At 54.7% G+C, this 15,872-nt stretch overlaps 1 protein-coding gene across 1 annotated transcript in view; it reads right to left on the reverse strand.

The window, feature by feature from the left end:
• Nucleotides 1–15,872, reverse strand: part of P2RY8 (P2Y receptor family member 8) — a 38,088-nt gene continuing 22,216 nt past the window's right edge. Inside the window, exon 2 of the mRNA XM_032391102.1 lies at nt 1–1,113. Coding sequence (XP_032246993.1) covers nt 1–1,077 — 1,077 coding nt within the window. The 5' untranslated portion in view covers nt 1,078–1,113. The remainder of the gene's footprint in view (nt 1,114–15,872) is intronic.

Raw genomic sequence — 15,872 nt, forward strand, 5'->3', positions numbered from 1 at the left:
TCAGAACACGCTCTCCTGCCTCTTGAGCGAGGGCCGGCTGGGCGTGTCGAGCCCGTCGCCGGGGCCGCTTGACATGGAGCGCGCCGACAGCGTCCGAGTGAAGAACAGGGCGTCCCGGCGCGCGTCCTGGCTGCCGGCGGGCAGCCGCCCGTACCCCAAGTACCTGCGCAGCCTTACCTGGAACTCGCGGGACGCGAAGTAGTACACGAAGGGGTCCAGGCAGTTGTTGAGGCAGCTGAGGCACAGCGTGAGCTTGTAGACGTGGTAGTAGCTGCCGCCCAGGAACAGGCGGCTGACCATGTGCACCAGCAGCACGAAGTTGTTGGGCGCGAAGCACGTGACGAAGGCCAGCAGAACCACGGCGGCCAGGCTGACGGCGCGGCGTCGCTGGCCGTGGCCGTGCGCGTCGGACGTGCGCAGCAGGGTCAGGATGGTGGCCGTGTAGCACGCCACGGTGACCACGAACGGGATGAAGAAGAGCACGATGAACAGGGTGAAGAGGAACATGGCCCACATGGCCACGCTGGGCAGCATGGTGGACTTGAGCACGTCGAAGCAGGTGACGATGCCCAGCGCCTCCACGGTGTAGGTGAGGTCGGTGCGCGCCAGCGGGGACAGCGCGCCCAGGAGAACCAGCCAGACGCAGGCGCACGCGGCCACCGCGTAACGTCGCCGGCGCCAGCGCGCGGAGGCCAGCGGGTACACGACGCCCAGGAAGCGCTCCACGCTGATGCAGGTCATGGTGAGGATGGACGAGTACATGTTGGCGTAGAAGGCCACGGTGACCACGTTGCAGAGCACCTCCCCGAACACCCAGTGGTTCCCGTTGCAGTGGTAGTAGATCTGGAAAGGGAGCACGCTGGCCAGCATGAGGTCCGTGACGCTCAGGTTGATCATGAAGATCACCGACGGGGACTTGGGCCCGATGTGGCAGCACAGCACCCACAGCGAGAACAGGTTGCCGGGGATGCTGACCAGCGCCACCAGCGAGTACACGACGGGCAGGACCACGGCGATGGTCGGGTCCCGCAGCATCAGGATGGTGGCGTTGTCCGGACGCGTCACGTTCATATCCATCCTGCTCCGGCACCTGCTGCTCGCGCGCGCGCGGGTCTGGAAGGCAAGGGGCACCCGGGTGAGGAGGGGAGCACGACGGGGCTGCCGGCCGGCCTCCCTCGCTCGCCTCCGCCGCTGTCCCGCACACTTGTGCGCAACTGGCGTGGTCCCCCCGTGGCACGGAGCGGAGCGGAGGCGCGCTAAATCCTGCGAAGCTGCGTCACACCCAGACGCCTCCCGTGCGCCGGGACACCGGGCGCTTGCTTGGACAGTCGCGCCCTTCCTGCTCCTTGGAAGCGCAGGGAGCGTGCTGCAAGCTAGGGTGCGGCGGCTTCATCATTGGGGCCAGGAGGAAGCCAGGGGAGACGTGCAACACAGTTGCGAGGTTACAGAGTTGCCAAGGCGCTAACCCGGTTTCCAGCTGCAGAAGTTTCTCTGCGACCCCTGGAAGGTGGAGGGGGTCACCCCGGGCCGCCCCCCCCCCCCGCCCCGTCCTGACTATGACTGGCTACTGTACCTGGCCACACGGGGGCGCTGTGCCGCTAGCACTGAAGTCCCAGTAGGTCCATCCTTGTCACCCTGTGCCTGGCCTCCTGCTTTCTTCTGCCTCGCGCTTGGACACCCCAGCTTGGGTGGGACAGAACCGGGTGGTTCTGTCCTGCTCACCTGCAGCTGAGGCCCCAGTCTTGGGGTGCCCACTGGGGGGCCACCCTTTAGCGATGGGGGGACTTTGGAGGCCCTGATGGGGGATCTGGGAGGGCCCCACGCAGACCACGCAGGAAGTCCCCTGCTCCGTCGCCGATGGCCCCGCAGCCCCTCTACCCATGCATTTAAGTGCATGACCACAGGTGCAGGGAAGAGTGCACCCACTTGTCACACGGTTGTTTCACGGCTCTGTTTCAAGGTAACAACCCCCACGCACCTGCTTCAAGGTACAAAACCTATGCACCTGTCCCAACGACCACACACACACACACACACACACACACACACACGTCTCCAGTGTGGTTTGAAAACCCCATAGCCCTCCCAGCCTCCCAGGTACAGGAACCCAGACGCCCAGGTAGGCAGCCCTCTCTGGCTGGGGCAGACAGAGTACCTGACCGGTCTCCACATTGCCATCTGGGTCTTATCTCTGTTTCGTACTCTTGATTTCTTGCCTTAGGTCCCGTGGCTTTCCCCAAACAGACTATGGGCTCTTTGGGGTGGGGTTATGAAATCATCTGAATATATACCAAGAGTGGAGGACACGGCAAACTCTGGGAGTTTTGCTTATCCAAGTTTTCGGGGAACAGTGACTGGGTTTATTTATTTGGGTCCTGGGCCAGGGCACCCGGTCAGGCCCTAGCTGTGCCGTGTCTGTGAGCTGGGGCCGACCAGGCAGGGCTGACCCCGGTGGAGGTCTGCCTGCCGAAGGTGGAGGTGGCGTGCGCACTGGGTAGAGCCGCAAAGCAGTCTTGTGCATGCTGGTGGAGCCCAGGGGCGCAGGAGAGAGAGTGTGCCTGTGCCGGGGAAGGAAGGGTGCGTCCTGGGGTGAGGTCAAGTCCCCCTGGAGTGCTGGCCGATGTGTCCACGCGGCTTGACTACAGCCCCCATCTCTGCAGTTGGGTGTACATGCGAGGGTGTCTGTGAAGGGGTTTCGTAGGTGCGGCTGCAGAGCACCAGCAGCTGCCTTGAAGTAAAGACGTGATGCTCTAATCCTGTGGTGGGCCTCGTCTAATCAGGGGAAGGCCTGAGAAGCAAACACTGAGCCTTCCCAGGGAAGGTGTTCTGCCCCCAGGCTGCAGGGCCCGCTCTCTCCTGAGTCTGCAGCCTGCCCACCTGCCCTGTAGATTCCAGGCTCACCAGCCCTGCAATCGTGTGAGCCCAATTCCTTGATGTATGTTTTTTTGTATCTGTTTCTATATGTGCGTGTGTGTTTATATACATACATACATATGTTCTATTGCGTGTATTTATACAAATATCCTATTGTGTATGCAGTCATTGCATATATATGCATACGTATTGTAAATATATGTATATATACGCACATCCTATTGCACATTTATTCTCTCTCATATATATGCATGTGGGTATACACACAACCTACTACGTGTTTATACACCTGGAGATGGACGTGCTGACGGCCTCAGGCCGCCGCCCCCCGCCCCGCTCACACTGTGATTGCACAGGAGCTCCTGTGATCGCTCGGGTCATGGTAACTTCTCTGAATGGCCGGCACTGCATGGCACAGGGCCCCTCGCCCATTCCCTGGTCCCCACCGCCATGCCCGGAGGTGGTGAGGTGGGCGTCAGGGTCACATCTTACAGATGGGGGCTCATAGGTTGCAAGAGGGGTGAGCATAGAGCTGGGGCTTGGATGGGCCCAGAGCGTGCAGCATGTCCTCAAGCCTTGGTGTTCTTGTGGACCATGAGCCTCTGCACCATTATACTGATGGCCTCAGGCCGGGACGCCGAGTGAGCTGTTCTGGTTCTGACTGGTTCTGTCCTGTTTGGGCAAGCCTCGTTGCTTCCGGCTATCTGCACCTGCAGCTGGTCTTTTCCTGGGGGGGGGGGTGGAAATCATTCCTTGGGAGGAGGGCCTGGGGCTTGGGCGGCAGGTGCCAAGGCCCGTTCTCCTGAGCTTTGCTGGCTTGAGATCCGGACGCGGATTCCTGCTTGCTGTTCTGCAGGGCCTGAGTCTGTGGGCTCCCCACTTGCAAGATGTGGGGCTTCTGAGAGCAGGGCGTGGGGCTCAGGGTGGCCTCTTGGTAGCTCAGGCCTCCCTCATGCAGACGGGAGCCCCAAAGACGCCCTCAGCTCCCCGGGCAGGCCCCACGGCGACCTGCCTCACCCTGACGCCAGCTGGCCTGGGCGTTGGCCGTTTCGTCCTAGGGGACGGGGTGTCCACCAGCACGACGTGCAGGGTCCACATGGCAGAGAGGCTGGCACACCGCCTTCAAAGCCCTTGCAGGTTTCCACCCGACGCCCTGAGCGGGCGTTTCTTCCTGCCTCGAGGACCTGCCAATGTCCGCCGGCATCAGAGAGGTTCCTCAAACCGGTTTAAAAATGGCCCCGAGTTTCAGTTTGAGTGGGATGCTTTCTGTTCCACTAAAGCGTGCTCAGGTGTGCATCCTACAGTTACCCTGGGGCGGCCTCGGTCCACGCTGGGGCGTCAGGGGCTGGACAGAGGGATACATGCTCTTTGGGGTCCCCAGGGGTGCCACGGAGGGACACACGTGGGGGACAGACGCCAAGACCGTGCAGGGTGCAGAGAGGGTGAGTGGGGATGTTGCTGTGTGCTCTGGGGACGTGTCCGGTGCAGGGGGCTGAGCGGATGTCCTGGAGCCCACAAGCATCGGCAGGAAGGCGATCGACCTGTGCGGGACGCTGCCCTGGTGTTCCCAGCACAGAGCAGCCCTGGGGGGGGAACTGTTTCCCTTTCTGCTCACGGAGCGAGGGACGTGGGGATCTATTGTCCCCCCTCCCCCCCCGCAGGTGGCTGCTTGTTAGCCGCACATATTTGCATGCTGTGTGGCCCTCTTGAAAGCAGACGTGCGTGGCAGGTGGTGGGAGGAACAGAGGCTCGGTGAAGCAGCCCCCCTGCCCGCCGGCCCCTGCGTCCCCATGAGTCACCTCTGGAGAGCACTCAGCCCCCTCTGCGCTAGCCCAGCCCCAGCTGCGGCCCGAGGCGTTTGGGCCTCCACGCGGCATGGCCGCCCACTGAGCGGCACGGGTGATTAATAAAGAAATCAGCTCTGGCATGCTGGTCTGAGCGCTGCGGCGGCGAGTGGTGGGGTGGGAAAGTGTATGAACGGGCGAGCGGAGGGGGCTCTTGCAGAGAGACGCGGCTGGGACCGCCTGTCACCCTCTGCCTCACAGGAAATGCATGCTGGTCTGAGCGCACGGCGGCGGGCGAATGCCCTCCTGTCTGGGACGGCTGTATGCGCCTCGTTTTTTTGGTTCTTCACACCTTTATCGAGACCTCATTTACATATTGTCAAGTTCAGCCGTTTAAAGTGGACAATTCTGCGGTTTTGAATATGTTCGCAGATGTGCAGACATCGGCGTAATGCCGTCCCAGAACGTTGTGAGCCGCCCTAAAGGAAATCCTGCACACCGGAGCGCCAGCAGCCCCATTCCCCCCTGGGCCCCAGCCCCACTCCTCCCGGACCCCAGACCCCAGGTGGCCATGCATCGACTTCCCGTCTCTGCGGACGAGCCTGTTCTGAACATTTCATGGACACGGGATCACACACTCTGTGGCCTGGGGCGTCTGCTAGAGCCTTGTGCCCTCAAGGTCCATCCACTGGGCAGCGGGTGTTAGACCTTTGGTCCCTTTTATGGCTGAGTCTTATTCCCCCGTGAGGAAGGGCCCCATATGGTTTATCCATCCCTCCGTGCATGGACACTAGGGTTGTTTCTGCTTTTTGGCGATTGTGAACAATGCTGTTGATCTTGCACCCAGCGCCAGACCCCGTACTTGGAGGCTCCCGGCGCTGAGCACGGGGGTCCTTTGGGCTCAGTTGAGGTGGGGCTTCCTCAGGGGTCAGAAGGCAGCCGACGAAGAGCAGCGGGGACTCAAGCTCATGAGTGCTCCTTCTGGGTCCCCAGCGTCTTCTCTCACGGTCAGGCCTTGTGTTTCCTGCGTGCTGGGGGCTGTCCCAGGTGCTGAGCTCCCTGTGGGGACAGGAAACCATGAGCCAGCCCCCTGCACTGTGGGCTGGTCTCCCTTCTGGTGTCTTGGGTTTTTGTGGTGCTTTGTTATGGCGGCCCTGGGAAACTCCGACGGCCCCCACCCAATGCCACAGCGTTGGAGATGCGGTGCTGTTGGAGAATGCAGATGGGACGTGCCTTTAGTCACGTCGGAGAATGTTCAGTCACTGGGCACGCACGGGCTGAGCTCCCAGCAGCCGTGCCCACATGAGCACAGCACGGGCAAGACTCCACTTCTCTTGGGGTGTTGTCACCAGACTCAGATGCTGGGCCGAGCTGAGCTTGGTTCACCGGCCTCCAGACGTGGGCAGCGCGGGTATCTGGCAGCACTGAGAGTGCCCAGTGTGGTGACTCCACCTGGACCTTTGGTCTCCTCTTCGACTGTGATCCTCGGAGGGTTGCTGTGATATGGGGTGACCCAGTGAAAGGGAAACACTTTGTAAACCGTGCTGTGCTCTGTAAATGTTGTTAGCTAGATCAGCAACTGTACGAATGTCCTGGAGGAGTTCTAACAAGTGACCACAACCTGGGGGCTCCAACCATGGGAATCCATCCTCCTCCCAGCTCTGGAGACCGGAAGTCTGAGATCCAGGCGGGGCAGGGCTGCTGAGATCCAGGCGGGGCAGGACCACTGAGATCCAGGCGGGGCAGGACCGCTGAGATCCAGGCGGGGCAGGGCCGCTGAGATCCAGGCGGGGCAGGACCGCTGAGATCCAGGCGGGGCAGGGCCGCTGAGATCCAGGCGGGGCAGGACCACTGAGATCCAGGCGGGGCAGGACCACTGAGATCCAGGTGGGGCAGGGCCGCTGAGATCCAGGCGGGGCAGGACAGCTGAGATCCAGGCGGGGCAGGACAGCTGAGATCCAGGTGGGGCAGGACCACTGAGATCCAGGTGGGGCAGGGCTGCTGCGATCCAAGCGTATCAGGGCTGCTGAGATCAGGGTGGGGCAGGACCTCTGAGATCCAGGTGGGGCAGGGCCGTGCTCCCTCCCGAGGCTCCAGGGGAGGGTCCTTCCTGCCTCTTCCAGCTTTTGGGCTCCAGGTGTTCCTGGGCTCATGGCCGCATCCCTCCCATCTCTGCCTCCGTCCTCACGTGGCTTCTCCTCTGTGTCTGTGTCTCCTTTTCTGTCCCTTATAAGAACACCTGCCACAGGACTTAGGGCCACTCTGATCCAGAATGATCTCATCTCAGATCCTTCATTAATCACATCTGCAAAGACCCTATTTCCCAACAAATCACATTCCTAGGTGCTGGGGGCCATGTGTTTTGGGGCCCCCCCCACTCAGCCCACTGCAGGACGTGTCAAGAAGGAGAATATTCCTAAGAACTCTTTGTAGTGTTTTCTGGTTCCCCTGCCTTCAATGAACAGACAGAGCCAATAAGCGTCCATCAGGACTGGCTTCTCCTGGGGTGTCATCAGAATGAGAGCCACCCCCCTGAGACCCTCCGTCCAGCCAGCTGCAGCTGACCCTCAGTGCATCCCAGGGTGATGCTCCCAGCAACAGCGATATCCCCACCAGTGCCGAGGGATGTTCTTGGAGAGAAGACTCCCCAGGATGCCCAGCCAGCAGAGGTGGAGGCAGCAAGACTGTGGTTTCGAATCTGACCTTGACGCTCAGAAGTTCTGGCCATTCACACATGGGCTCCAGGAAGCTGTGCACCCCCATCACCAGCCTCGTCTGGGAGACCGCCTTCTTGCCCACAGCCCCAGGACTTGGCCAATGTTTGTTATGCGACCCAGGAGAGGAAGCTGCATTGGGTTTTCTGGCCAACTGTGGGCAACTCACCAAAGACACAAGAAAGTCTGTGGTTGTCATGAGCTGAAATGTGCCTCCCCCAAGCCTGTATGCTGAAGTCCTAATTCTCCATACCTCAGAATGTGACCTTACTTAGAAATAGAGACTTTGCAAGTTGTTAAATTAAGAGGAAGTCATACTGGAGCAGGAGGGGACCTGACTCCAGAATGCCTGGCGTCCTTACAAAAAGGGGAAATTTGGACACAGACAGGCACGTGGGGAGGAGGCCACGTGGAGATGGAGACAGAGACAGGGTGATGCTCCTACAGGTCAAGGAACACCCAGGATTGCCAGCAACCACAAGAAGACAGAACAGGAATGAAACAGACTCTCCCCGAGATGCTCCAGAGAGAACCAGTCCTGCTGACACCTTGGTCTCAGACTCTGGTGCCCAGAGATAAGAGAGAATACATTTGTGCTGTTTCAGCTCCCAGTTTGGGGTAATTTGATACAGCAAATTTCCAGGAAACTAATGCACACACACACACACACACACACACACACACACACACACAAAAGAGGGAAGGGGTTTCATTGACACACTCCGTCAATGAAAGAATGATAGGAACCATGATCATCCTACATTAAAGAAAGGGAAGAGCCTTCAAGAAAAGATAAGGCATGAAAAGAGCAGGATTGCAAGGTAACAGAGAGAGGTGAGGAGCCCACCCACAGGCTCAGGAACTGCATGGAAGAGGACAGAAACATTTTGATTATTGATTCAGAAAAAGGACAGGTCTCTTGGATGGATAAAAGGTACTGGAGGGGTGACAATACATATAGCTCGGGGGTAAGGGTTCTCACCTGGGATACTTTGCTAGACCCACCAGGGGACACTTGGCAACATCTGGAGACAGTTTTGGTTGTCACTACTGGGTGGGGATGGGGTGATACTGCTGTCTGGTATATGGAGACCAGGAATGCTGCTCAACGTCTTACAGTGCATAGGACGTCCCACCCCAGAGTCATCTCTCTATCTATCCATCTGGCCATCCCTGTCTCCCTTCCTCTCTCCATCCATCCAACCATCCATCTGTCCATCCGTCCATCCATCCATATCATCTATCTATCTATCTATCTATCTATCTATCTATCTATCTATCATCATCTATCTATCTATCATCTATCTATCGATCCATTCACCTATTCATACATTCATCCACCCACCCATCTTTTAATTTTGTTGGCGGTGTTTCATGTTGCATTAACATTTTATATCTTTATGTCACAGGATCTTTCCCATGATGTCTTCTGTATTATGTCTTATATCTTTTCCATTCTGTAACTATAAACTATTCTCCTCCCTCTTTTCTAAGTGCTTCCACAGCTTTTTAGTTTCCAATTGTCATCCTCAGGCTGTTGCCCAAGCCGTCTTGTAATTGTCATGGCAATCATGTCATCATGCCTGCTCTTGACCCAGGCCTAGTGTCTGCTGAGTGAACGTATGAATGATCAGATCTAAGAAAACACAACATAAGATCAGAAGCTCTTGGAAACTAATGGTACCTGAGAGATCCCTGAGCTCACTCACCCATCTGAGCTTGACTGTTCCCCCAGCTGAGGTTGTAAGCCCTTGCCTTAACCTGCCATGGCCTGTGTGGGATAGAAGAGAGATACCTCCAATCCCAACACCTCCTTACGAGATGTGGATATCGACAAATTGATCCTAGAGTTTATCTGGAGAGGCAAAAGACTTAGAATAACCAACGCAATACTGAAGGAGAATAACAAAGTTGGAGGACTAACTAACACTATTCGACTTTGTGACTTACTATAAAGCTATAGCAATGAAGATAGCGTGGTATTGGCAAAACAATGGACAAATAGACCGATGAAATGGAATGAGAGCCCAGAAACAGCCCCATAAATATAGTCAACTGATCTTTGACAAAAAAGCAAGGTTGATATACTGGAGCAAAGACAGCTTCTTCAACATACTGATGGAGCAACTGGACATGCACAAACAAAACCCCAAAACCAAAAAAACCGCCCCCAAAAAACCAAGAATGCAGACAGAAACCTTATATCCTTCACAGAAAATGAACTCAAAATGGGTCACGGACCCAAGTGTAAAAATGCAAAAGTATAAAACTTCTCCAGATTAACATAGAACAAAATCTAGATAATCTTGGGCATGGTGATAACTTTTTAGACAGCACGCCAAAGGCACGATGCATGAAAAAAAAATGATGGATAAGCCGGATTTCATCAAAATTAAAAACTTCTGCTCCGGAAAAGACAATGTCCAGAGCATGTGAATACAAGCCAGAGACGGAGAGAAGATATCTGCCAGACACACATCTAAAATATGTATATCTGAAATATACAAAGAACTGTTAAAACTCAACCATAAGAGAACAAACAGCCCCATATGATTATTGATTCAAGTCAAAAGATCTGAACTGACAGCTCACCAAAGAAGACATAACAGATGGCACAGAAGCCTGTTGAAAGGTACCCCCCGTGGTGTGTCATCAGGGAAATGCACGTTAGTGCCACAATGAGATACCACGACGAGACGGGTATCGGTATGACTGGGGTCTAAAAACACCGCCAACAACCAATGCTGGTAAGGATGCGGAACAGTTCTCCGTCCACGAGGGGCCTTCCAAAGGGGGCCTTTGCATCACCGGTGGCCTCCTGGTCACCTTGCAGCCTGTCACGGCATCTTCTTTAAGTATGACAGGATATCACCAATGCCTCCATGCCTCAAGGTCCTTGACCGTTGTAGACCCGAGTCATCCATTACCGCTGCGTCACCTCTGAGTGAACACTCTGCACTTCAAAAAGGTGGCAGAGCAGTAGTCATGGGGACAGCTGGTGGACGAGGCTGGGGGTGGGGGACGGAGGGCCCATCCCTCTGCTCAGATCACAGTGCAAGAATCCTTCCCTCTATGCACACAGGCGCACGTGATGGTCTTACCGCTCTCTGTTCTCCTACTTCTCTCTGCATTGCACAACCCGAGTGCACTGTAAATGACAGATGATTTGCATGCCAGTTGTCTGTCTAAACGTGTGTGGAGTGTGCAGATTTTAATCTCCGCCTCCTGCAAGACAGCAGCCGTGATCGCGGTTCCTTGCCTTCTGTGTCTTTTTCCCGGAGTGGGTCACAACCAAAGGGCTACCTCACCAACCAGAGACCAGATTCTCTGAAGTGCAACAAGCCCCTTGCTTTCTGTTTGCATTACACTGTTGGGTTTTTTTTTTTTTTCCATTTTCAAGCTGCACCCCCTACGCACATGTTCCTTAGCAGTTCTGAGGGGCACCTGTCAAAGCAGCTTCTGTCTGTAAGGCAGGAAGCCACCGTGTGCAGGCATTAATTAACGTGAACAGCCATTCTGTGAAAGAAAACCCAGCCGGCCTGGGGGTTGGGGACCTGCTGGGAAATAGCAGTTTGCAAGCAGCACGTAACAGGAATTTCAGGCACCTCCACCACGAAGGAAACAGAAGGGCAACCGCGTGAATACGTTGGCGAGATCTGCAGAAGGAGTCGATGGAGAGAGGGGCGGGTAGGTCCACAGTCAACGTACTACAGCTGTCCTCTTTTCAAAGATAGCAATTCAAATCTCTTCTCTAGGTTAATATATCGACGTGCCATGTAATAGTTTAACTACAGCTGGGTTCATTGTCCTCATCCAGTTTCTACCAAAGAGAAAACAGTCCAAAGGAACGTTTGAGGAGAGGCCAAGGCATCCCGATTGTCTCGCACCTGCTTGAACCTGAGGATGGGCCCCTTCCCTTGTCCTCTTGATTCCAACCCCCCGGGGACAGGAGCTGTTCGGTGTGAAACGCCCTGGGCAAACACATTTTCCTGTTTTCCAGATAGTGTTTAAACCTCTCTCTTGTGGATGCAAAGAGTTCCCCCAACATGCTGATGAAGACAGACAGACGTGCATCTCCAGGTGATGTCAGGAAGTGCTTGGGTTCCAGAGAAGGGTCTTTTTAAAAAGGGCATCACATATATGTGCAGATCAATACATAGAAAATAGAGACACGTAGATGACTGATGGAACACAGGTTTAGACAGATAGGTAAATAGATAGATGATACATACAGTTAGTTGGATGGATGCATAGGTAGAAGATTGATAAGTAGATGGATAAATAGATAGATGATAGGTAGATGATAGATACATAGATGGTAGGTAGATACATAATAGATAAATAGATAGATAGATAGATAGATAGGTAGATAGATATGATGAGGGGGATGGATGGATGGGCATGCAGATGGGTGGATGGATGGATAGGTAGATAACAGATATAGATGGGCAGATGGATAGATAAATGGATGGATAGACAGATGATAAATGGATGGATAGTTAGATAGACAGACAGATATAAGATAGATGATAGGTATAGATAGATAAATAGATGACAGATACAGATGGGCAGATAGAGAGATAAATAGATGGATGGATAGATAGATGGATAGTTAACAGATAGATATAGATGGACAGATGGATGGATAATGGATGGATGGATGATGGATGATGGATGGATGGATAGACAGATAGATAGACAGATATACATGTACAGAGGGATAGATGGATGGATGGATAGATAGATAGATGATTGATGGATGATGGGTGTAGCTTGATACGTAGATGATAGACAGATAGATATAAATGGTTAGGTGGATGGATTGTCTAGATAAATGGTTGAGAAAGTGAAGCACATTTGCCTCAAATATTTCCCCTTGCTTGCCTCGTTTCAATGTATAATTCATCATTCTGCTTAAGAAAGACCTTGCTTGTTAACTAAAACTCATCTGCTCCAAGCCCCCCATCCACAGTTAAAATTTATATGAAATTAGATGTTTACTTTATTGTTTCATCAAAGAAGCAGTGTCTTAAAATGAATGGAAGGAAGACTGTGGTGACTTGGGGGTGGGGGAGGAGGAAATCCCCTAAATGGACACATTTACATTTTTTTCCGTGTGAAATCGATGGCCTGCCCTGCAGTGTGTCCATGGAGGCTTGATGGCCTGGTGATGAGCAGCCTAGCCTTGGGTGGGGGGTGGGGTTGGTTAGCAAGACCTGGGTTCAAGTCCCAGCTCTTTCAGTGGGAGCTGGATGGCCCCGGGCAGGGACCTCCCTCTGTGAGCCCAGTTTCCACCATGGAAGATGGGACAGTATTGCTTTCCTGTGGCTACAGCAACACGTGACCACAAGTTGGGGACTTAAAACAATGGAAACTTTCTGTCCCAGCTCTGGAGGCCAAAAGTCCCAAATCAAGGTGTCAGCAGGGCTGGTTCCTTCCAAAGGAGGGTTCAATGAAAAGTGAGTTCTTCCTCAAGTAGGATGGTGAACTGTGCATTGAAATGAGGCAATGGAGGGCAAAATATTCCATGTGAATGTTCCTACCCACCTATCTAGACTGTCCATGCACCTATCCATCTATATCTGTTATCTATCTATCTATCTATCTATCTATCTATCTATCTATCTATATCATTCTATCCATCCATCCATCCATCCATCCACCCAATCTATGTATTTGTGTATCTATGTATCTATCTATCATCTCCATCCATCCATCCATCCATCCATCCACCCAATCTATGTATCTGTGTATCTATCTATCATCTCCATCCATCCATCCATCCATCCATCCATCCATCCATCCATCCACCTGATCTATTTATCTGTGTATCTATGTATCTATCTATCATCTCCATCCATCCATCCATCCATCCATCCACCCATCCATCCAATCTATGTGTCTATCTATGTATCTATGTATGTATGTATCTATGTATCTATCTATCAATCATCTATCATCTCCATCCATCCATAATCCCTCATTCATCCATCCATCCATCCATTTATCTATCCATCTGTTCATCTATATGTATCTGTTTATCTATCTATCTATCTATCTATCATCTATCTATCATCTATCATCTCTACACATTCATCCATCCATCCATCCACCCAATCTATGTATCTGTGTGTCTATGTATCTATCTATCATCTCTATCTATGCATCATTCATCACCCATTCTATGTATGTATGTGTGTATGTATGTATTATGTATGTACCCATCTATCTATCACTTAGCAGTTCTGCTCCTACGTAAACCCCAAGAGAAATGAAGATATATGTCCACGCACAAGCATGTACACGCATGTGCATAACAGCACTATTCAAAGCAGCCAAAAGGTAGAAACAACCCACATTTCTATCAACGGATGGATGCATAAGCAGAAGATGGTCCATGCATACAAAGGAATATTACTCAACCATGAAAAATGAGTGAAATTCTGACACCTGCTACGACATAATCGGACCTTGAATACACAACACTCAGGGAGGGATGCAGACATTAAAGGCCACATTCTGTGTGATGCTATTTAGGTGAAACATCCAGAGGGGAAATCCACAGAGAGAAAGCAGATTGGTGGTCACCTGGGGCTGCAGAGAAAGACGGGGAGGGGACTGCATTGTGGGGACGGGGTCTCCTTGTGGGGCGACGAGAATCTTCCCAAACTAGATAGAGGTGGTGGTTGCACGACGTTGTGAATGTACTAAATGCCCCCTGAATTGTTTACTTTTAAAGGGTTGATCGTGTGCTGTGTGAAACTCAGCAAAAACAACTAACTCCGTAACTCCGTAAAAACAAAGGGCCTCGGGGATCGCGGCACGGAAAAAGCCTGAAGACATTTTTGTTGAACTTCCCCGTGTTCTAGCGGGCTTGCGCGGCCCCGTGTCCTCCTGGCTCCCTGCTCACCCCAGCTTCTGAAACTTCCCTCCCTTTGTCTGTGGCGTCCCCACCCCTGGGGGCCCGGCTGGGGTGTCTGGAGCTGGACACCCACGTCTCCTGGCCTGTGGTTGCCGTGGCCAATTGAACCCGTGGCGGGACCAGAGTAAAGAGGAAGGGGTGACAACATCTGCCTTCACTCGTGACATAACACTTTCCCCTCGGGAAGCCAGGGTTTGTGGGTTCAGGGCTCCCAGGGGCTCCTGTTGTTTTCATTTCCTTCTGTCCCAAGGCTGCAGACAGTTTCTTCCTGGCTCGCGTCCCGGGGGTGGTGGGAAGGCTCGGGCTGAGCGTCCGTGAGCCCTCAGACCACGTCTGCGGTGCTCCTGGGCGTGCCCCACATTCAGTGTTTGCAACCTGTTCTCCCCGAGCCGTCCTCGAAACACACGCCTCGCAAGTGGGCAAACCGAGGCACGGAGGCCTTCAGGAAGCTGAGCAGCCAGCGAGAGGTATGGTGAGGACCCAGGCGCACGTTTTCTGACCGCGGGTAGAAACTTCGACGTGTCCGCGCAATGATGTGTGAGCGGCGCTGGCCGCCCTGCTCGTGCCCTGAGTCTAGCTGTCCTGTCCCAGCGTCTGCTGTCCCGGCGGGCATTTCTGGGGCCACGCTGTGTGCTGAGGAGCAGAAGGGGGCCGGCCCAAGACCGTGGCCTGCACCCACCCGCCTGTGACCAGCCCTGGGTTTCCGTCATGCGGGGACGTGTCCTCACGTGAGACCATTGGCCGTGATCCGCCACCAGGTGAGTTCACACCTGCTCTTGGCAGGTGTGAGCCTGGGACGTGGACACAGCTCAAAACAGAGGACAGAAGACGCAGAGGGTGTCGGCAGCGTCCCCGTGTCTGGGGAGTCCCCCCAGGAGCCCCTCGGCCGAGCCCACCTGCTCCCTGAGTCCCCCCACCGTGTTCCTACTCTGTGCCAACGCAGCCCCTCACCCCTCGCACTGGCACAGGTCTGGGGGATCCCGGCCACGCTGCCCTTCTGTCCCCCCGGCCAGCGAGCAGCCAGTCCTGTCTGAGCACCTGTGCGCATCCGCAGGGCACGGTCCCGTGACTGCTGGCTCGGGGAGGTGAGGGTCCTCTCCTCCAGGCGACGCCTGGGAGACACACAGCTCTGTCCTGAGTTTAGGCCCGGACACGCGGGGCGCCCTCGCTAAATGCACACGGGGGGGGGGGGGTGAACAGCACACGGGAGGCTCCCCGTCCGTGCGCACCGAGGAACGCACGGGTGAATGTACGAGGGAGAGAAGGGATGAAGGACACAGGAAGCGCTCCGCAAACGCCGCGTGAGCCCTGCACGCATGAACGGAAGAACGGGGCCGGTGTGCATCTTCGCCCAGCGCCCCTCCTGCACCCTGGGCCCCCTGCCCCAGCTCCTCAGACTCTGCCTGCCGCGCCCCTGCTGCGGGGGAGCCTGCGGTCCAGCTCCCCCCGCCGCCCCCGTGCCGCGGCGGGGCCTGCGATCCAGCTCCCCCCGCCGCCCCCCCTGCCGTGACGGGGCCTGCAGTCCAGCTCACCCCGCCGCCCCCCAGCCGAGGCAGAGCCGGGAGTCCAGCTCCCCCC

Source organism: Phoca vitulina, unplaced genomic scaffold (genome assembly GCF_004348235.1).
Source record: "Phoca vitulina isolate PV1807 unplaced genomic scaffold, GSC_HSeal_1.0 scaffold60, whole genome shotgun sequence".
NCBI classification, from domain to species: Eukaryota; Metazoa; Chordata; class Mammalia; order Carnivora; family Phocidae; genus Phoca; species Phoca vitulina.